This window comes from Eubalaena glacialis, chromosome 2 (genome assembly GCF_028564815.1).
Source record: "Eubalaena glacialis isolate mEubGla1 chromosome 2, mEubGla1.1.hap2.+ XY, whole genome shotgun sequence".
In the NCBI taxonomy this organism is placed as follows: Eukaryota; Metazoa; Chordata; class Mammalia; order Artiodactyla; family Balaenidae; genus Eubalaena; species Eubalaena glacialis.
In genome coordinates, this window is record NC_083717.1 from 147,138,747 (window position 1) to 147,161,111 (window position 22,365).

General features: G+C 46.9%; 1 protein-coding gene across 2 annotated transcripts in view; it reads right to left on the reverse strand.

Moving 5' to 3' along the window:
• Positions 1 to 22,365, reverse strand: part of NID2 (nidogen 2) — a 78,139-nt gene that overhangs the window by 4,781 nt on the left and 50,993 nt on the right. For both annotated transcript variants that reach the window (XM_061180843.1, XM_061180841.1), the window contains exons 9-15: positions 16,887 to 17,030; positions 16,057 to 16,185; positions 14,288 to 14,431; positions 7,483 to 7,602; positions 6,428 to 6,658; positions 2,746 to 2,967; positions 1,955 to 2,124 (exon numbers count right to left, since the gene is read on the reverse strand). In XM_061180843.1, the coding sequence (XP_061036826.1) occupies positions 1,955 to 2,124; positions 2,746 to 2,967; positions 6,428 to 6,658; positions 7,483 to 7,602; positions 14,288 to 14,431; positions 16,057 to 16,185; positions 16,887 to 17,030 (1,160 nt within the window). The remainder of the gene's footprint in view (positions 1 to 1,954; positions 2,125 to 2,745; positions 2,968 to 6,427; positions 6,659 to 7,482; positions 7,603 to 14,287; positions 14,432 to 16,056; positions 16,186 to 16,886; positions 17,031 to 22,365) is intronic.

The following is a 22,365-nucleotide window of genomic DNA, read 5'->3' on the forward strand; positions in this document are numbered from 1 at the left end:
CTCATTTGCCAAATGAAGATAACAATACCTACTTCACGTGGCTGCTATAAATGTTAATACCATAAGTGCTTATAAAGTATCCTAATCAGTTAGCTATCAATAAGCACTATTACTATTGGTGGTAAAAACAGAAGTGATTTCATGAAAAGATTAGCCCCTTCAGTGATTAGAGGACAAATGCTAGTCTCAGCGAAGTAAGTCTTTAATATTTCACTGGACAAAAACTGACTCTTTCAAATGTTATCAGCACTTTTTCAAAAAGCCTTTCTAAAATTTGCCAATATATAACAAAATCTACCCTCCCCTCCCCTGTGAGAGCTTTCTGCTATCTGAGGTGCAGTCACCCTTACCCCCATCGCTGCCTCTTCCTCCAAGGCAATCATTTAGTTGTACTCTTGTGTAAAAGAAAGTTTACAACTTGATGGGTTAAGGAACTGGGGAATGGTGGTCACCTGACCTCTGGCTAGGGAGCTCTCCCCTCCTTCCTTATTGCTAAATAAATGATGCAGTCTTTTTTTAAATGCCGAGTCTGTGATATTCCTTTCCAAAACTCTGCACAGAAGTTGCTTCATTCAATTTCCAACCCAGAGGCCTGCTCTGAGAAGCCTGGCAGATGTGCAGAGCCAATGTGCAGGGGCCACCCAGCTGTCCCTGAGGTCATGCAAGCTCCCTGCTTGCCTAACAGCCTCCTGGGGCTGTCCTGAACTTATGCCTCTGGGAGAGGAGTCAGTACAAGAAACTACAAAGCAGGATTAGGCTCCTGTGGAAGAGTGGGCAGTTTATATGGGAGGATCTGAAGGTCAAGTACAGTTTTAAAATTTAAAGTCATCTGTCTCGGGCACGGGTGCACGGGCCTCCACTGACCCAGGGAATCATGGGATCCATTAACTCATGTAATGATTTCAAGGTTTCTTGGAGGAAAAAGTCCCAGTTTAAGTAAGTTTCCACAAGATGTGCTTAGAACCCATATTCCATTTCTCTTTCAGTTCCACCACCATTACCCTCAACCACCCTGCCCTCATCAGAGGCAAGTTCAGAAATGCAGTGAAGCCACCTGACTTGGCTAGAATAAATAGTTAGCTTGAGGTGATGACAATTTTCTCTTCTAGAGAAACTTTACAAAACAGCAGCGAGTATTTGGAAACGCATACACAACTCACATCTTGGAAAAATAAAACCCACATTGTTTTCTGAACACTGGCTACTTCTAAACTTTTTTAGACCAGATAAGAGGTTGTTCATTAACAGAAGTAAATGTAAACATGGACGCTGTATTATTCTTTCTCATAGATGAGCAAGTACCTGGAGCGTGAAGTTTAGAAATGGAATTAGGCGATTTTCCATTGTAAGTGTCAGTGCCTTTCTGGTGAACTCCCTTCTCTTTTCTCCATTTTAGAGAAGAAATCCCTTCTCCAAAATGGAGTGCCTTGACCATAGGAAGGCTGCTGGCTCCGGAAGCAGCCAGCATCCCCTGGGGAAAGCCCTGTCCATTCCTTTCCATGATCACACGCTCCCCAAAGTTTCATCTGTGACGGAGTCAGAGAAGATAAGAGGCTGGTCGACAGAACCAAATGGGAGGGCAGAGGGCTGCAACGATGAGGCCGTCATTAGTTGGCTTCCAGGATCTCTGCAGAGATGTCTATGACTTAAAGAGAATGCTGGGGACTTGGGTTTACCTTCTGCCATTTTCCCTTGGATCCCCACATGCTGCCTCAATATGCTGCCAACTCTGAAATTCCCTTACCACGTATCCGAAACCCCATGAACCAACTGGAGAAAGCGGCCTTGGTCAGTCAGACGTGACTCCCAGCCACAGAGAGCCCCCTCCTCTTCTGTGTGTCAGGCTCCCGAAGATGGCAGCCCAGAAACCCTCCAGGATCCCCCTCCACCTCCGGCCTTGCCCAGATCTGGAAACCCGATGCAGACCCGCCCCCGGGGGAGAAATCCACTTTACATGCAGCGACAGCAGGGTCTTGGCTGTGTCCTTCTGAAGCCTGGTACCATTGAGGGGCAAGTGGCCGATCTGCTGGCCCTGGGCATAGAGCAGGAAGGTGCCCACGGGAGGAGGGCTCACGTCGGGCCGGGGCGTGGGCCGGGCTGTGGGCGGAGCAAGCGTGGGTATACCTGCCGTGGGGAAGAGGAGGGTGTCAGGAGCAGAGAGGGAAGGGAACGGGGTGGGTGGGGAGAGGGGAAGAGAAGTTACTTTCCCACATACCAGAGCCTCCAGAAACATCACAAGTTTTTACCCTGGACAGATGTGCTCCAGATGTTCCTTAAAAGAAAGTCTAATTTCTAGGGTTTTTTCCCAAAGATCAATTATGTAAATCACTGCCAATTACTGGGGAGGAAGACAACAAAACATTCCCCTCAGAACAAAGGAGAAAGTTTTCTTTTTCTTTTTCTTTTTTTTTTTTAAAGGGAAAAAATCCAGAGGCAGTGTTGTGTCAGCTTCTCTCTGGGTCCCCAGGGTGACACGTGTCCCCTTTCACCCTGGGCTCAGAGTAGGGGAAGGGAGGAGGAACTGCATATTGAATTTAGTTCCAGATGTTCTAATTACAGAAACTGTTAATGACAAAACCAAATGTTAAATCTGAATTGGGATCTGGGGCAGACCAGGTTATAAATCAACACGGCTTATCAGCGACTTCTTCTGTTGGACCTGTTCACCCCTCATTCCCCCCACCTTCACCCACAGCTGGCAGCTTTCCTTCAGGGACACCTCAGATGCTGCCCCTGGGTGCTTACATGCAGGGGTGATGCCTGGCTGGGAGCGGGTGCCCGGCACCTCTCTGCCGTCCTGGTCCACACACCAGCAGAAGTCACTCTTCCCGTGGCACTGCAGGGGCATGAAGTAGCCCAGGTCATCGCACTGGGGCACGTACTGGTCGTCCCTTGGTGTGCCACCATAGTGCTCCAGCAGGCTTTCCCTCCAGCGCTCACAGACAGTCCGGGGCCTCTGGGTGGGCTCTGAGCAGGTGGGGACAAAAGGCCTTTGATTGTGAACCAAGGATGGAATGTAGCATGTGGCTCAAGATTCCCACTCCTGGCCTCCTGGCCTTCTTCCTCCTCGTGTCTATTAACGACGCCTCAGCCAAGCCCCTGGATGCTGGCCCTGAGTAGCAAAGTGCTCTAAGCAGTTCTCCACAGGAATCAGGAGAAGGGGTCATCCTGATGCTCCTGTCTCCCTAGGCCAGAAGGATTGTCATCAAGGCCCAGCCACGTCAGGAAAGAACAAGAGGAGGTAACATCTGGGGTGCAAGGCTCGCTCAGCCTGGGAAGGGGTGTCTAACAGTCCTTTGGGACTCAGGGCCTACATGATGCTTAAAGCCAATATTTATTCTTTCTTGTTTCAAACTCCAGGACCTGCGTCTGAGAGGGCTGTCTTGACACTGGCCAGTGTGTCTTAGAAAGTATTACCGAATGCCCTACTTACGTGGCCCTAAGTATCTATCCATTGGAAAACTATATTGAGTAAAAGTAAAACCTATTGTAATTAGTATGTGTGAGCGTAGGAGAGTTGGTGGCAAACAATTTGATACTGACTGGGAGACACTCCAGCTCCTTGAAGTCCTTTGGCCACCCTGCTCTGGGCTTATCTCAAAGCTGAACCTTCTTATAGAGGCTCCAGCTTCCCACCATGCTGCTCTGTCCCCTCCTTTCTCCAGCTTCCTTCCCCATCCTTGCCCCTGCCCCCCACGCCCATACCCCCCCTTCCTCACCACCATGCTTAAACTCCTGTTAGCTGCCCTTGCAGAGCAGTTTCTCTGCCTGCAATTTTTTTCCCAGACTGCTTCCACAGGGCTGCCAAGGCTCTGTCCCAAACACGGCAGTTCTCTGAGAGGACTGCTTCAGGCAGTTTAACTTGTACAGCCTCGTAAGATAGGATTACCTAAAGGAACTTAAGTAGAAGGTACTTCTCCTTTATTAATTCCTGCAACTCATGCCTATGGTCTGTAGAATCATACAGCCAAGTACTTACTTATACCACCATGTGGATGTGTAACAGAGATCTCGGAGGAGAACAAAAACTGGGCTTTCCCCCATCAAAGCTGCTCTCCCCTAGACTTTTCCATGTCAGTAGACAGCACCTCCATCTTTCCATTGCTCAGGCCCGGTCATCCCTGACTCCCTTCTCTCATTCTCCACATCTGATATGTCAAAAAATGTCAGCAGTATATCTTCACATCTCACCACATCCACCCCTGTCATCTTATGCCAGGATTACTACGATAGCCTTCTTACTGGTTTCCCTGCTTCCATCATCTTTCCTGCCCACCCACCTACCCCCCTCCCCCACCCCACTGTAAACTCAACTAGCAGCCAGAAAGAGTCCCTTTAAAAAAACTCATTTCACGTCACTCCTTTGGTCAAAACCTCCAATGGCTTCAAAGAACAGTTGGAAACATTACATTTGGGCTCCAGCACCTACACTTCCTCTAGGAAAGGATGGTGAATAAAATCTTCAGAGCTCAAACCCAATGAGCACAGCTCCAAGACTCACGAAGTTTGGGGGAAACGGATGCCCTTCAGGCTGTCTCTATAGCTTATGACCCACAAGAAGCAAAGCTCTTTTTAAAACATCTTGGAGAAGGAGAGACTGACTTCCTCACTCAGATGTGTCTCAAAGGACCCAGAGAAGGAAATGCCACTTCCTCAGACACTCACCATCCATCACCAGAGGTGGGATTCCCTGGAGAAGTTCCCAGCACTGCCCCAGATCCACATAACAAACTCAGAGGATCGATTCTCAGGGGACCACCCAACGAGGCCCATCTCTTTGTTTGGAATGCGACACACAGCACAGTCAGCTTCTGGGAAAGGGGCACCTCACGTCACCTACACGTGGGCATCCCAATCATTCCTTGTTATTTCAAGCTACTTCTCGATCCAACCATGGATTTATTTCTATTTCTGGTTGGCAGGGTTTTAAATATTTTTAAATCTTGAGCACAGAGTGTTCTCTCTCCCTTCAAAACTGACCCCGTTATGAAGATGAGACTGGTCAGAAATGGCAGCCGAAGCCAAACCAGCACCAAGAGAGAAGCTTGGCCATGGGAAAGAGTCTGCACAAAGGAACATGTTCTTCTTTTAGTAATTAACTTTTCATTCTCTTGGCTCCCTTCTGGATCACTGTTCTTAACACATGCCTGTCTTAATAAATTTCATAGAATTCTGAACCATTCCCTTAAGGCGCCTCCCAACCATCTGATTTCTTCAAACCCCAGCTGGAGTTAGAACCAAGACTTTTTAAAGACTAGGCATGAGTGAAACAGAATTTCTCTGTATTCTTTTTTTTTGGACCTGCAAAATATTTTCCTAAGAATAGGGACAGAGAGGAACTAGGAGTGTCACTGTGGAAGCAAGGGTATATATACATCTAGATCAAGCATTAACAATTTTTACTTATATGAATCTTAGAACCACTAATGTCCTGGCCATCACAATTCATATTATTGAAAGGATCAAGACTGGTAGTTATTCTCCAGTTCTTACTCTCATACACGAAAAGCCAAGACTAGTACTTATGGAACCCTTTTCAATAGTAAAAATGGATCTTTGAATAGCAAGCTCATGGATATGTACAGGAATCATCTTGGCTAAAATGATATCAAACCAATTCTATGTTCTTCATAATAAAGTTCTTCTGTATTAAAAGAAAAAGTTCTTCCCATCTTCGAACACCTCAGCGAGGCGTAGAAACCTGCCTTGGCAACCTGCGGTTGGCGTGAACTGAGCGCTTGGGAACCACGCCTCACACAGGTGGGGAGTGCTCAGACGGTAACAGGTTCATGCACTGCATCTCACATCACTCAGGCTAACAAAACAGGTTCCTGCATCTCTTCTAAAGGTGGCAGGAGCAAGAGCGATTCCCCATCAACATGTGAGCCTGGCTAGAGAGGGCTGGGGTTACTTGCTTAGAGCAAACTAGCTGCATCCACCTACGCGTGTCATACTTATTTTTCCCACTGATACTAAAACAGCCTTCAGACTGTTTCCTGCACTCCAGAAGTCAGAGTTAAATGATACAAAGTTACATGCGAAGACAGTTTTCCTTTTGGACAAGAGGCTGCTCTGGCAAGGTCATCAAGCTCTAAGATCTCCCTAAGCTGCAGTAACAGATTTGGGCAGTGACCTCAGCCTGACCTCCACACTCAGTCTCAACTTCTAGTCTTGTACTTGTCTAAGAGGCTGGAGTCCAACATGCATGTCATGCACGGGTCTCTGTGTCCCTGTAAGATGTACGTGCACATAGGTGTGTGCCCACCATTCAGGTGTTCCTAGGAGGAAGGAGGCTATGCAAGGATGATGATCAGCCCTGAGTCTGCGTGGTCTGGGCAGGGGTTATAATCTATCCCACAGTAAGCACCATTGTGCTGCTCTGCCCCAGGCCTGTGCTGGGACCAGGTGTCTTTCCTGACTGGCTTACCTCGTGGTCCGCAGCGAGGCGGGACGGAGCCGGGTGGGGTCCGGGTGCCAGGGACTTCCTGACCATCGGGGTCCACGCACCAGCAGAAGCCAGTGCTGCCGTGACACTGCAGCGGCAGGAAGTGGCCCTGCTCATCGCACTGCGGGATGTGGAGCTGGGCAACGGGATGAGTGCGCTGGGCCTGGGCATCGTGCTGCTGGCGCTCACAGGGTCTCAGTCCAGAGGTGGGGTCTTCCGGGACCAGAGCAGAGGAGATACAAAGGAGGAGTAAAAGGCATTGCAACCCATCCACTTTTACCAGCCAGCCTCAAAGTCTCCTGAGGGTTTCTTTTTTTCTATAACTGGAAGACAGGATAACATGGGAAAAATAGCAAGGCGCCGGAATTTTGGAGTCCTGGGTTCTTATTTTAGCTCTGCCACTATCTACCTAATTTCTCCCTAATTCCCGCAGTTTACCCTGTAAATCCTGGCTGATTATACAGTGAAACAGCCTCTCCCCTCAGCCCTCAGGGTCCTATTGCTATTTGGGTAAAATGAAGAGCAACCCATGACTTCTGTCCAAACATCCCAAGAGACTCCAGAGAAAACAAAACTGTGTTCATCCCCTGAGGTCCAGAGCTGGAGTCTGAGAAACTCCAGGTCAAGGGCAGTTGCTAGACTGCACCGTGTTGGCCAAGTTCTACTAGAACAGTCACAATGGGGGCTAACTCCCCGCTCACTAGTGCATGTGCCTCCTGGTCGGTCAGCTCGATCTCAAGGCTTCATCTAAATTGCACTTATCAAGGCAAAGCAGATCACCAAGAGAGTTAACCAGAACTGCTACTAGGTAGGACCATGGATGGGTCATACGTCGGGCCTCCCAGAATGCTAATAACCAGTGAACTATCAGTAAATTAGGCAGCCAGAAATAATGCAGGAAAAAATCCAGAGCCTGGAAAATCCACCAACTCAGGCCTCAGACCCGGATAAGTCAAGAGTGGGCTGAGGTGCTGTAGAAAAACAGCATTGAAGGATCCGGGAGTTTTCTGTGCCTGATCTGGCCCCCCAGACCGTACCAGGTGTGCACTGAAATCCATCCCCATGATATCCAGGTTGGCAACGGCAGGAGAAGGAACCAGGAGTATTGGAGCAGGTGGCCGAGGGGTGACATCTGTTTTCCGAGCATTCGTCAACATCTGCAGTGGTCAGGGAGGGAGAGAGAGGGAGGGAGGGAGAGAGAGGGAGGGAGGGAGGGAGGGCGGGAAGGAAGGAAGGAGCATGACTTCACTGCACACAATCTATGCCACCACATGGCTTTAGTGCGCGGGGATCAACCATGAGGGCTCCACTTCAGAAGACCTTGGGCATGAGCAGAAACACGTCGGCACCTTAAAGGCAAGCTTAACAGTCCAAAGTCGAGGGACACGTTCAGTGTAGAAATCAAACATATACTTCACAGAGAAATATATCCCGGCATCTTTCATCTACAGTGAATTCCAGGAAGTTTTTACCTTTGAACTAACCTTTAGTCCATAAACCACTCATTCCCTTCCACTGTATTCCATATAATAAATATACATAACAATAGTTTGGTTTTTTTTTTTTCCTTTCCTTATTGGCACCATCTCCCTATAGCACTGATTTACAGATGCAAAGAACCCACTGAGGCTCCAAATACTTCTTCAACTAAGTTAGAAGCACATTCAGTCTTACATAGTCAGAGAGTCCTACTACCTAGAATGCCCAATTAATCAGAAATTTTCTTTACTTTCCACCTTTAGAAGAAATAGAAAAGTATAAGAAAAATATTATCAGAGATTTTGAAACAACACATAGAAAAGAAAATCTAAATTTGTCTGGCTTATCAGTACAAACAATTCAGGTCCTAACATTCTCTATATGGTACCATGAGGATTAATTGTCACATTTCTCAAAACTGCAACATCCTGAAACTTCAAACAAAGGCTGACTTATATTCCTTTTATTTACTGAAATCAGCACAGGCTGACAATAGCAAGACACCACCCCCGCTCCACCCTGCTGCCAAAAAATAAATAAAAGTCTGAAAATATAACTGTTGAAACCAGTGGCCAGTGGTTGAGATAAGCCATCTTCAGAGACAGGAAGTCTTCCTGAGTAAAAGAAGGATAAAGGGTGTAGATCTGATCAAGGCTCAACTGAAAATAAAACGGAGTAGTCACATCTGAGGTAACATCCAAGAAATGTTTTTAAAATGTGTGAACAGGGAAAAATGTGGGACGGGGTGATCGGTGTAAAACCTAGAGAACAGGAGTCCCAGAAGGAGAGAACTGCATCAATTCTGTACAGCTCGTGCAGAGACACATCGCACCCTGGAAGCCGGAGACTTACAGCCCTGAATGTGACGTCAATCAGACGTGGCTCCTCGCCCAGCCTCTGGGACCCAGGTGAAATCTCTTCTAGGGCGATCAGTGCCACCCTTGCTGTGACCGTGCTCGCACTGACCCACCTTCCCATGACTGAGGGCCTTTCCCAGGTACCAGTAAGTGGATGTGCTGGATACACAACACAGACGTTCTGTTCAGGGGAGAGGAGTCTCTGACATTGTAATTAGCAATGTAATTACTTATACTGCTTATCGTCAGGCTCAGGGAGTTTACTGCACATAAATTAGTTTACTCTGAAGTCCAAAACCCCTGAATGCCTGACACAACCAAGTTTAATGCCACCCAGAGAGGCTCTGCCTAGATGAGCAGTGGGCCTGTCTAGTCACCTTCCTTTCACTGACAAAGGCTGGAAAGTGGTTATAAATTCATTTGCAAGGTTAGAATCAAACCAGGTTTGCTGGTTAGCCCCTCAGTTAACCAAAAATAAAATAAAAATAATTACAGCAACAAAAAGCTTATCTCCAATCCAATCATCATGGAGTCTATGTTGTCATATTTAATTATCTTTGAGGTTGGTCCTCTGTCTCTTCAGAAGGACAACTCAAATGCCCAGTTGGATGAAGCTGGTGCCCATCCAGATCCTTGGGACTGGAAGATGCTATAAAACCAAAGCTGTAAAAATTAACGTCCAGCCAAATGCAGGAAATTAAAACTATTCATAATGCATATGCTAAAAGTACTTCTCATGGTAACAGGAACCCCAGGCAATGGCAGGAAGCAGGAATTCCTGAGATACGGGGCCTATTTCTAGAAACCACGGATCACTTGCTTGTGATTATTTTTGAACTAAGAGAAAGAGGACTCCCCAGAGGTACCGAGTTATGTTCTTAAAGCCTATGGCCTAGGAATTCTGACCAGACCCGAAAGAGCAGCCATCCTCCCACAGATACCAAAGTCACGGGGAGACAATAACTGATGACGCACCAACAGGGAGAAAGTCTCTGAAGAGGCTGAAAGCATCACGAGTGAGCAACGCCTGTCCCCCAAAGCTGGAGAAGTTTAAGACTTCCTGAAGCACGGTCCCCAACACCTCTTTGGAGAACCTTGCACCGTGACAGGAAACTGGAGGCTCGCCAGCCAGCCCAGGGCCTGGGTGCAGAGCAGGCTACACCCCTCCTTAGGAGCGCCAACCCTGAGGAGTGTGCGGGGGAAGCCCGAGCTTTTGTGTAAAGGAGAAGTCTTCCCAATTTCACGGGCGGTCAGGTGTCAAGAGAAAGTGCAGAGAGACTTTCAACCCCTTGGCAAGGGAGGAGCTTCCTGTTACACCACTGGGGACGGGGTGGGGGGGCTGCTTAACCATCACTATCAGGGTCTTCAAGGATTGGTAGAACACTGAGGTCAAGGCAGCGAGGTTCAAGGCAGAGCAGAGCCCCTTACCAGTCAGATAATGCAAGATGGCTTATTCTCAGTGTAATTCTCCATTCTGTCCTCTACCAAGCTGCTAAGAAAACCTGTTTGGAAACTGTATTAAAAATTCTCTATTTTGAGTTCATGCTTTGGTGCTTCAACATTCTTCTCCCTGTCTTACTTCTGAGCCCACACCCAAAACCAGCTGAAATCCCTTCAAAACAAACCCAACCCCTGGACTCGAGCTTCCCCCTCTCTACCTCCCCTGCTTTGCTTTTCAACCACCCAGTGAAATTTCCTGGCGGCCAACTCACCTCGACCCACCTCCAGACCCCAACAAAGGCTTCGGCCCATGAGTTCTTGCTCCCCACCTACTCGGTCAAGAACCCTGCTGCTGGCTGTGCCCTTTGGATCCTGCATGGTGTGCAGTGACCCGCTCTCTGGGACCTGAGTATAATCAGCTTCTCTGCTTCTGCTGTGGCCACGCCAACTTTACTATACCTTACCCAGCATCTACATGCTTCCAATAGGAACCACGAGAGAGGACAGTGTAAGTACCTCTCCTCACGGCCCTTCTCTGGGTAATGGGCCATCTGTAACCCAGTACCTCAGCTCACATGTGAGGAAAGGTCTCAGCTCAAAACAGTCTGCTTTTCCACCCGGCAGGATCATCAAGATCTGCAGGGACAAACATGCCTGAGAAATATCCAGCTCACACCAATGCAGGGCTGAAATCAATCCCCACTGAGGGGAGCTGGAAAGATTTCATTCAGTTGCATAAAAGTAATTCCTCTTAGTGACTCAGACTAGGTCGAGAACCCAAAGCCAAGTGCAGCCTCCCCGGGGAACCTGGTTTTTAACAAACTGGCTGGAGAAAAACCCACACACCCTTTTAATGCTAGTTTGATGGAGTGAAAACAAATGTGTGTTTCAAGTGTGCACACTTTCCACAAAATAGAACCTTCATCTCTATTTTTCTCTTTTTTTCTCTATCGCTATGGTCACTGGGACACATGCACAGTGACATGCCTTTAAAAATGCACACACACACACACACATTTATATACTTATCCTGCAAGCCTCCTTCATGATTAGCCCAGCCTGATTTATGCACAGCATAGATCTTTAGGAAAATGACTATTCATTCTCTACTACCCCACAGTCTGGAAGCTTGGACGGCAACCACAGGGTAACTGACTATGGCAGGCAGCCTCTCAGATGGTCCCCAAAGATCCCTTCCTCCTGATATTCAGTGTCTTATGTAATCCCCTTCCTTTGAGTAACTTGCTTCCAACCAAGACACTAAAGCAGTATTGAGGGGATTGTCATTTTTGTGATCACTGCCAACCTGCTGGCAGACCTCCTGCTTCTGGCTTTGATGAAGGAAGCTACTTTGTAGGAGAGGTCCACGTGGCAAGAAGCTGAAGGTCACCTCCAGGCAACAGCCAGCAGGGACCCGAGGCTCTCAGTCCGATAGTCCTTGGGGAACTGAATCCTGCCAATAACCACGTGAGGCTCTTTCCCCTCCTGGGCCTTCAGATGAGGCCCCAGATCTGACAGAGACCCCCTGACTAGACCATATAGAGAATAATAATGTGTACTGTTTTAAGCTGCTATGTTTTGGGGGAATTGGTTATGCTGCAGTAGATCACTAATACACTGGGGAAGCAATGGATGGGCTTGGCCTATTTTTAAGTTTGTGGGTTCCAGAGAGAATCTCAAAAATAGAGAACCAGAGATAAAACAGGAACAACTGAAAATGGCAGAAATCAGCAAGAAGACAACAATAACAAAGAATGACAGCCCTATAAAACTCCCAGCATGGAAAAGTAGCTAATATCAGGATCCTAATATGACCCCAAAATGTAACCCAAGTCCTACAGGACAAGCAGAAGTTAAAAGAAGGGAGAGAGAATGATTCTAGAAGGGGTTAGGACAAGAAGCTCACCTACATTAACATTCTGATTTTAACACTCATCACATCTAAGCTGCAATAATTTCAACTTCTTTGTTTTAAACCAAAGACCTAAGGAATGAAATACTTTCAAAACACCATCTCTGCTGACCTGAGCAGCCGGATGTTTAAATACGAAATTCTACTGACAAGATTTTTTCCTCTGTGCATTCTCATTTCTGAGAGCCAGTAGTGTGTTAAATCGAACTGAATGATGAGTCCCACGAGGTGGAAAGAGCAGTATTTCCACTGTGGGGGCTTAGCAGAAACATGAGAAGTTTATGTGCGTCACCTGACACCCCTCCCTCCAGACCTAGAGGGTACCTCTGTCTGTACAGAGTATCTACTACACATGGAGGTCTCTGGCTGGTCAAGTGGGACAAGCATCTGTGACTTACAAATCTACCTCATCCTAACCTGAAAAGCACCTGAGCTCTGTCTAAACCTGGGGGTGTTTTTAGGGAGAAAAAAAAAAACCTCAGGGTTAAACTAAGCCATAGCTTTGGGTCATTTCAATATAAACTGTGTTTTCAAAAGTAAACCATACAGCTGAGCTTCTGTACAGCAGAAGTGGAAACATTAAAGAGCCAGGTTCAGACAATCCCGAAAAACCCCACATCTGGAAAGGAGTAGAGGGGCTGTGCTGCCCTGACATGTCTGTTCTGTCAATAACGTATGGCTTCAGGCTGCTGGTCCACTCAGCCTGTCCTGCTGAAACCAAAGGGAAAAGGGAGGAGGAGGAGAATCAAACATCTAGCGAGGAGGTCAGGGCCAAGCTATTCGATCAGTTAAGAAGCTCCCAGGGGGCTTCCCTGGTGGCGCAGTGGTTAAGAATCCGCCTGCCAATGCAGGGGACATGGGTTCAAGCCCTGGTCCAGGAAGATCCCACATGCCATGGAGCAACTAAGCCTGTGTGCCACAACTACTGAGCCTGTGCTCTAGAGCCCACAAGCCACAACTACTGAACCCACACGCCACAGCTACTGAAGCCTGTGCACCTAGAGCCTGTGCTCCACAACAAGAGAAGCCACTGCAATGAGACGCCTGTGCACCTCAACAAAGAGTAGTCCCCGCTCGCCACAACTAGAGAAAGCCCGCGCACAGCAACGAGGACCCAACGCAGCCAAAAATAAATAAATTAAATAAATAAATTAAAAAAAAAAAAAAAGCTCCCAGGAGTTACAAGGCTGTTCTTAGCAAATCAGCTCAGTGGGCCCAGGTATATGGGGGCAGAGGCAAGAAGCAATTTGATGAGAGAGGGAAAGCCTGCATTTTAGGTTTATATTCCTAAAACCAACCCTTTTCCCACCATCCTCTCATTCCCAGTGTCTCATTTAACCATTATTTGTGTGCATTACTGACAGATGTTTTGAAGATCTTTAGTGATTACGTAGATTTACTGAATGATCTCTATATTAAGGTACTACTAATCCCAGTTTCATGAACATTTATAATCAGTGTTATGCCTAGTTTTTCAGTAACAACCTCATACATTTCTAAGTTAAATTTGAACAGTTAGTCCTGCTTTCTGGTTTAGTGATTTTATAAAATTCAGTATGAAGTCTTCAAGATTTAGATTTCTGGGAGAAAAGCTTTGAGTGCTTAGGTATGCATTAATATCCTTTTATATCTGTGGATTTATTTCTTCTCTCTCCCTCTCTCCCTCTCCCCTTCCAGAGAGAGAGAAGAAAGGGAATAAATTACACAGAAAGAACTGTATGTATGTTTAGAGATTGCTTAAATTACCACTTCACGCAGGGGAATAGCAACTAAAAATTAGGCAGGACTGGAAGTGCTGAATTAAGCCATTAGCCAGAGAGATCGAAGGATGGAGACTTCCTCCCAGGAGGATATATGACTTTCCCCACATCCCTCCTGGCTACACTAGCTCCAGGGAACAGAAGGCTACAAGCTGGCAGGGTCTCCCCACTGCTCCAGGCATGGCTCTTCCAAGGACAACTATACATGCTCAGCAATCTGGTCCCAGGGCAATCACCCTTGGCCTCTCTTTCTGACTCAAAGGACACCTTTTCTTTCTCGTTCGGCAGTTCCACAGCGGTGTGAGTCAAAGGAAGGGAGAGGCTTCTGAGAGGCCCTGGGGATGTGCATCCAAAGCAACGTTCAGGGTCGCTGAGGCCGCCCACAGTTACTCACCGGTGCACTGGTGCCCGTCGCCGGCGTAACCAGGCAGGCAGGCGCAGCTGAACGAGCTGCCTCCGTGGTGAATGCACTGGGCCTGGCCGGCGGGAGCACAGTTGTGACGGCCATCCTCACAGGGGTTGGGAGGTGGGGCAATCACTGAAAAGAGAAGAAGGCAAGGATGTCCAAGAGCCCAGATCTGCGAACGGGTGAACCCTGCTCTCTACAGTGTGATCCGCACACCAACAGCATCGGGACATCTGGGGGCTTATAAGGAATGCAGGTCCTCAGGCCCCAGCGCGGAGCCAGTGAATCAGAATAGGAATTTTAACAAGATCCCTAGATGGTTTGTATGCATATTAAAATTTGAGAAGTGCTGATCATGGTTTGTGGCTCTAACACTAGGCATGAAGATCAGTCATCAAAAACTGTCCTTGGTGGGGCTTCCCTGGTGGCGCAGTGGTTGAGAATCTGCCTGCCGATGCAGGGGACACGGGTTCAAGCCCTGGTCTGGGAAGATCCCACATGCTGCGGAACAGCTGGGCCCGTGAGCCACAACTACTGAGCCTGCGCGTCTGGAGCCTGTGCTCCGCAACAAGGGAGGCCACGATAGTGAGAGGCCCGCGCACTGCGATGAAGAGTGGCCCCCGCTCGACGCAACTAGAGAAAGCCCTCGCACAGAAATGAAGACCCAAACCAGCCAAAAATAATTAATTAATTAATTAATTAATTAAAAAAAAAAAAAAAAAAGTCAAGCACGGATGGCTTAAAAAAAAACTGTCCTTGATTAAAGTTTATAACTCCCCAGAGCACTGCTGCTTTGCATGCCTGCGTACACACACACACACATACACACACACAAACACACACCGTCTCTGTGACCGCTGCTACTTTTTCATCTCACTGGATTGAAAAGTGGGTTGTCTCTAATATCATCTAGCTCTAACAGTGGGATGAATTTGGAATTCCAGTTCTTTTGGATCCACTTTTGTTTTTTTTCAATTTATTTATTTATTTATTTATTTATGGCTGTGTTGGGTCTTCGTTTCTGTGCGAGGGCTTTCTCTAGTTGTGGCAAGTGGGGGCCACTCTTCATCGCGGTGCGCGGGCCTCTCACTATCGTGGCCTCTCTTGTTGCGGAGCACAGGCTCCAGACGCGCAGGCTCAGTAGTTGTGGCTCACGAGCCTAGCTGCTCCGCGGCATGTGGGATCTTCCCAGACCAGGGCTTGAACCCGTGTCCCCTGCATTGGCAGGCAGATTCTCAACCACTGCGCCACCAGGGAAGCCCTGGATCCACTCTTTGGTCAAGTATTTTTCTGGAATTCTAGAAAGGGTATATTTATTACAGACGGAGCTCTTTGACCAGTCAAGTGGGACAGGCCTCTTTGAATTACAAATCCATTTCATTCTAATTTGAGAAACATTTGACCTCTATCTAGACCTGTTGGTATTAAAGGAGTTCATAGTCTTGTTACATGATTGGGCCAAACACCAAGATACACAGCCATCCCTACAGAGGTGAACATCCTTCCATAACTTACACCAAAAATATCTATTTAGAGAAAAACAACAACACAACAACAACAAAAAAACCCAAACAAAAACAAAACCCCAACAAACAGGGCTGAACTGAGCCATAGCTTTGGGTAATTTCAATGTAAATTGTCTGTTTTCTAGAAAACCATGCAACAACTTCTGTATAACGGAAGTGGAAACAGTAATGAGTCCAAGAGCAAGGTTCAGCATGATTTTGGCTAAAAAGAGGCACAGTTTTGGCACTCACAGACGCAGGTGTGCCGGTCGTCTGCAAACTCATAACCACTCCGGCAGTCACACCTGTAGCTTCCCAGCAAGTTGACACACACAGAGTTGGGGCCACAGCGATGGAAACCGGTTGCACATTCATTTACATCTAAGAAGGAATAAGAACAGAAAAGGCTGCATAAACCAAAGTCCCCACAAGTGGAAGGTCTGCAAACTCAATGTTCTCTCACCCCTAAGAGGTTTCAATGGGACTAACGGTTGGTAGACTCAACAGGGGTTGAAATGCACGCTAAGCACCAGATGTGGATGCATGTTGCTGATCGTCATAAAAATAAACATTTATTTCAAGTCATTCAAGTATGAGCCCCAGGGAGATATGTTTTGAACAAATATTCTGAGAATTCTTTAAACATTTAAACAATTCTGAACATATAGAAGAAAAACTCACAAAGTAACGATTTTTCTTTTAAAATGTAAAGAAATTTCCACTACTGTTTTTGAGATACAGTAAGTGAAAGAAATAGGTGAATGTCTGAAATCTGAAGGTAACCAGAAAATATACTCTTTAATGAATGTAAAAAATACTTGATTCTGTCTTAAAATGACAACATTTGAGAATGTAAAATATTCAGGAATTACAATAGCCATTTTCAGAGTCCCAGCCCAAAATACCCACCTCCAAACTACCCTCTTAAACCTAACCAGAATACGCTTAGTTTTTAAATAGCTGTATATAGATGAATAGCTGCTAAACTCATTGATCCATGGAGATGACAAAGCAGACACTTGTCTTCTATGGACATAATGTTGGAGGACTCCATGAGGGAACACAGAGCATACGGCTCTTACCCACGCAACTCCGTCCATCTCCCTGGTACCCGGATGCACACTCACAGGTGTAGTCTACACCTGTCGCCGGATGGCACCGAGCCGTGGTGGCACATGTGTGACTCCCGTCATAGCAAGGATTCACTGGGGTGGGATCTGAGTCCCCTGCATGGGTAGAGAGAAAATAAAAAACAAAAGCACAATCTGGCTGTCATAAAGAGAACGGCACAGAAGGAAGAAGATCGGCAAGTCCTTGGAACTGTCTGTGAACCTGTCTGTCTGGGGCCCGCCTGGCGACCTTACTAAATTATTAATATCCAAAGCGAGGGCGGATCATCTGCGTCGCAGTTTTCGATTCCAGAATGGCTTCCCCTTGCCTACTCTGCAGACAACTAACCTTTTCTTGTTTACAGCAGGTTTGTGTCAGGGAATACAAATATCCAACACATGGCATCCTTTTATTTAAAAGTGCTTTCATTCTATCTTCTCAGGATAATTCTGTGAGGCAGGCTGTCATTCCTTTTATTGGTAATTTTCACCGATAAGGAAAATAAGCGAGAGACATTAGGAAAATTGCCCAAGCTCACAAAGCCAGGAAGTGGTACATCAAGGACTTATAGCCAAAATTTCTGCCTCCTAATTGAGCAATCTCTCACCAAGTGCACTATTCCATGGGTCAAAATTCAATTAATGAGAAAATCTTGCTTTTTTAAAAAAAGATTTATAAGACCAAATAAATAGGAATGGCTTTCACAGCATTTACTCTTTAGGATTAACCTTGCCATGACTCCATCCATCCACTGGGTAGTCATGACTGTTAACATCTGAAATCTTCCCTAAAGACCTTTACTTCTAGATCGAGTGTAACAGTAATGTGTATTAAGCACTTATGTGCCTAGCACTGTTCTAAACCCATACATATACCATTCCATTAAATACTCATGTCTATAACGTGAGGAAGGTATCATCATCATCTTCATTTTACCGCAGCACAGAGAGGTCAAGTAACCTGCCCAAGGTCACACAGCCAGAAGAGGTGGATGCATCAAAAAGCTGGGCAGTCTGGCTGCAGAGCCCACCCATGCTTTCCATCATTTTGCTACAACTACCACCAAAGGAACTTCATGAAGTCATCTAATCGAAGCCAAGAGCACAGAGATGGTGGCGCTGGAGACAGCCCCGGTTGCCCAGACTAGATGAATCCATTAACTTTGGGCACTTCCATTTACTTCTCCGATTCCTCAGGTGTAAAATGAGAATAAAAATAATGCTTATATCTGCTAGAACTGCTGAAGAAAATAAAGAAAACCCAACTCAATGTATGTGAAAGGAAACTCCGCCACAGGCCAGCCCACCCAGCCCCCAGTGACTGCATTCCTTCTTCCTCATCAGCCGGGCAGAGTTCATTCTCGCTTGAAGTTTTAGCTTCGTCTCAGTCCTGGGAATTAATTCTGACCTTAGATTCAAAAGATTGCATGAGCCCCACCCAAACCTCCCGGGCTCTACCTCAAGCCATCCCTGCTCCTAATGGGGCTCCATCTAAGTCATGATAACTTGACTTCTGTCCCTGGGTTTCTGTCTCGACAGCCAGCTTGGCGCACAAGCCTACCTTGCCCTCCACAGCTGTCTCACTGCCCTAGAAACCAGCAGCTTGGCATCCATAGACTTTGGCAGTACCACCTCCTCCTGGACTCCCTTTGCTTTCACTCTAGCTCACCCACATCTCCCCACCCCCCGACCTCATGTGGGTGGGCCTCACCCACATAATTCCCAGTCTAGACCCAAGTGCTTGCTGCTGTCGCCTGCCTCACAGATGGACTTCCCTCCAGTCCTTAGGATGCCTGGCCACCTCCCCAGTGCTAGCCCACCGCCCACGTTACGACTCTTCCAGTTTCCTCTATGAGTCTGCTGTGAATGGGGATGCCTTGGCGGAGTCCCTGATGGGATGCCTTCACTTTCTGGTAAACTCCCATCATCGCTTTATAAGAAACACCACGTGTGGTCCCGTGGTGGAATATTCTCCTATCATTGATTCCCACATTACGGCCTGAAAATAAGGAGGGCCATGGGTTTACCCTCAGTTCACCTCAGTGACATTGGCTGGAGTAACGGAATCTTTGCAAGAAAACAGGACCAGCCGAGGCTCTGGCATTTTTAAACCTGAGGAACTGAAGTACGCCAGCTGAGGCCTCACTCCCCAAATCACGCAGACATCCTTGGACGTCCCTCATCCCTCCCCTCTGGTTCTCTTGCCAGACGGGCCCAGGAGCACAGCACTGGGGTTGTAGTTGCGGGGTTGACTTGATCGTATTGACCAAGGTCCTGAGTCAGTTCCCTGTGTGCTGCAGTTGAGAACGACAGGGTTGCATCCTCACTGAAGGCCCCACGTGAGACAAGAACCTGATTGCCCCCCATTATTCCCTCTCCATTTTAGGAGAAGGTTTTGTACCAATTCCTGACGTACCCAGTCAAAGGAAGAAGTGAGCTTTGAAATGTTTTCGTTTACAAACATTAGTGGCTTAGCCCTCATGTTCAGTACTTTCCAGTATCAAAACTTCACCGTGACACACTCCAGCAGAGATTAGTGAGTATACGTAATGTCACGAGTTTACCACCCGGTGAGGCATTAAAAGAAAAAACATGGGCTTCCCTGGTGGCGCAGTGGTTGAGAATCTGCCTGCCAATGCAGGGGGCACGGGTTCGAGCCCTGGTCTGGGAAGATCCCACACGCCGCGGAGCAACTAGGCCCGTGAGCCACAACTACTGAGCCTGCGCGTCTGGAGCCTGTGCTCCACAACAAGAGAGGCCGCGATAGTGAGAGGCCCGCGCACCGCGATGAAGAGTGGCCCCCGCTTGCCGCAACTAGAGAAAGCCCTTGCACAGAAACAAAGACCCAACACAGCCATAAATAAATAAATAAAAATTAAAAAAAAAAAAAGAAAAAACATGCAGCACAAAAGTTGATTGACAAACTTGGACGGGACACACTAGCGTACCTGAAATTGCGGAAAAAGTGTGCATAATTACATCATGCTGACTTAAAATAGACTTCACTGACAGCAAGGCCACATCATTTGCTGAGCCCAGTGCAAAACGAAAATGTGGGACTCTATGTTCATAAACTATTAAGAGTTTCAAGACGGTGACAGCACAGCTTTAAACCAAGTGTCAACCCTTTCTGAGCCTGAGGCCCTGTGCTCAGAATTTGGTTTCCAAAAACACTATATTAAAAACCCATTTCTAAAAATGTTTGGTTATTCATTCTCTATGGCTAGTTAGCTTTTCTTCTATTATAGTAAGTAAAGAAGAGCTGTAGCCTTCTTAAGACATTTTCTATTTCACCCTTACCCTCTTGAACAGCTTGACTCTCTGACAGAGGATCTGGAACTAATTTACTCATTTAATCAAAAGGGGAAGAGTGGTTTTCCTTAAAGGAACAGTCCTTCAGCTTCAACGCATGGCCCTCCGCCCAAAGGCTCCTCAACTGGAGAGCTGAGCGGGGGCAAAGGCAGGAAGCATTCCTGGATCCTGTCCTGTGAACCCACCGATACCAGCCAAGCCGCACGGGACGCTCAAACTCTCGGGGAGGGCAGGGGGCTGACTGGAGGGTTGTGGAGGTTCTGGAGACTGCTTCTAGAACCCGGGACACTGAACCCGGAGCTCCCACGTCAGGTGGGGCAGCTGTGTTGTTTTGCGCGCATTCCAGCCAGATAACTGCTCCCTCCAGAAAAATGCAAAGGCTCTTGAGAAGATACTGCCATGCACTGCGAGGGGAAAGAAAAAAAAAGGTTGTTTTGTTTTCCTTTTAATAAATTTTCTTCTTTCTTCCTCATTTTTCTCCTATTCGGGTAGAATGAACAGTATGGCTGTTTTCTGTAGGGGTGGATGAGCAGGGTTGAAACGCAAAGGGTAAATTCCCACGTTCCTTCTTTTAAAGTTTGGTCTATATTACGAGGCAGTCCCGGGGTCTGTGGAGTCAACGTGGAGCCGCAGTGCCGTGGGGGGGGAAAGAGTGGGCTCTGGAGCTGGTGCTGGGTTTGAGTCCCAGCTTAACACTTCTAGCTGTGACCAGGCAGATTACTTCATGTCCACACCGCAGTCTCTGTAAAATGAGTAATAATTCCCTTACTGGGTAGGGCTGTGGTGGGGATTAAATGAGTTAATTCACGCAAGGTACTTAGAACAGTGCTTGGCATCAAGAAGACTGTCCTTTGCTACTACTAGCACTACTACTACTTATTATTATTATTTGACCTGGGTAGAAGGGAAAAATCATGCAATTCTAAAGGCAAATTAGCAGCTTGGTACCTGGCCAGTTTGCTGGCTTTCTGACCCTTTGCTACTTCTCCCTTTGGGTATGTCTCTAGGAAAGATACACCCAGAGATCTGTCTTTTCCTTACATGATTCCAGAGTCTGAATGAGACCTTGAGGGCTGGGAGGCTCTCCTGATAAACTACGCTTCTTACAGATGAGACGCCTACACCCAGTGAAGGGCTGAACTGGACATTCAAAGGTGAAGGTCATTTTCCCGTGGTGTTTTTGTTGAAATCTCTCCTTGAGATCTTTTCCTTCCTTCTGAGGTATGTGTTCCTGTAAAGTCAGCTGACATTTTTATACTATTAATTCACTACCGTATAATCCCTTCTTCAGACAGTCAATGGCTGCGCCCCCCCAGCCCAGTTTCTTAAAACCAAACCAGCCAACCAACCACACCAACAAGCTCAGGATTCCCGTTTTAAATCACCTCTACATCCTAGGGAGGAGCCCTGTCCTCTTACCTTAATCTCCTGTTACCATACCGCTGAAGTGACCGCTGCACATCGAGCCCAAGGAGGCTTAAGGGGCCCTCAGCTCCAGTGGTGAAGCACAGACTCATCAGTTACAGACTCACCTCTCTGAGGTATGGATTCTGGGCTCAGCAGTATCAATACGGAACTGAACAAGGGAAACATTCTTTCTCCTCATGTGCCTCTTCTAGGGGAAAACTGCCTACTGGTTTTCAGAATTAAAATGCTCCCTTGATCTGACAAGGTCATTTCACATCTGTAGAGTTCCCTGACTTCCCAGGCTCATCCTCTGGCTTGCCTAGAACATTTCTAAAAAACTAACATACTTTATTTTTTTTTAAACAGGTTTAGGTTTACCAAAAAATTGAGCAGAAAGTACAGTTTCCATAGCTACCTCCCACCAAGTTGCACAGTTTCCTCTGTTATTAGTATCGTGTATTAGTGTGGTACATTTGTTATAACTGATAAACCAATATTGATGTATTGTTATTAACTAAAATCCATAGTTTACATTGGCATACACCCTTTGTGTGGTCCAGTTCTATAGGTTTTGACAAATGTATAATGATGTGTATCCACCATTATTGTATCATACAGAATAGTTTCCCTGCCCTGAAAATACCCTGTGCTCCACCTATTCATCCCTCTCTCCCTCCCCCTGAGCCCCTAGCAACCACTGATCTACTTACTGTCTCTACAGTTTTACCTTTCC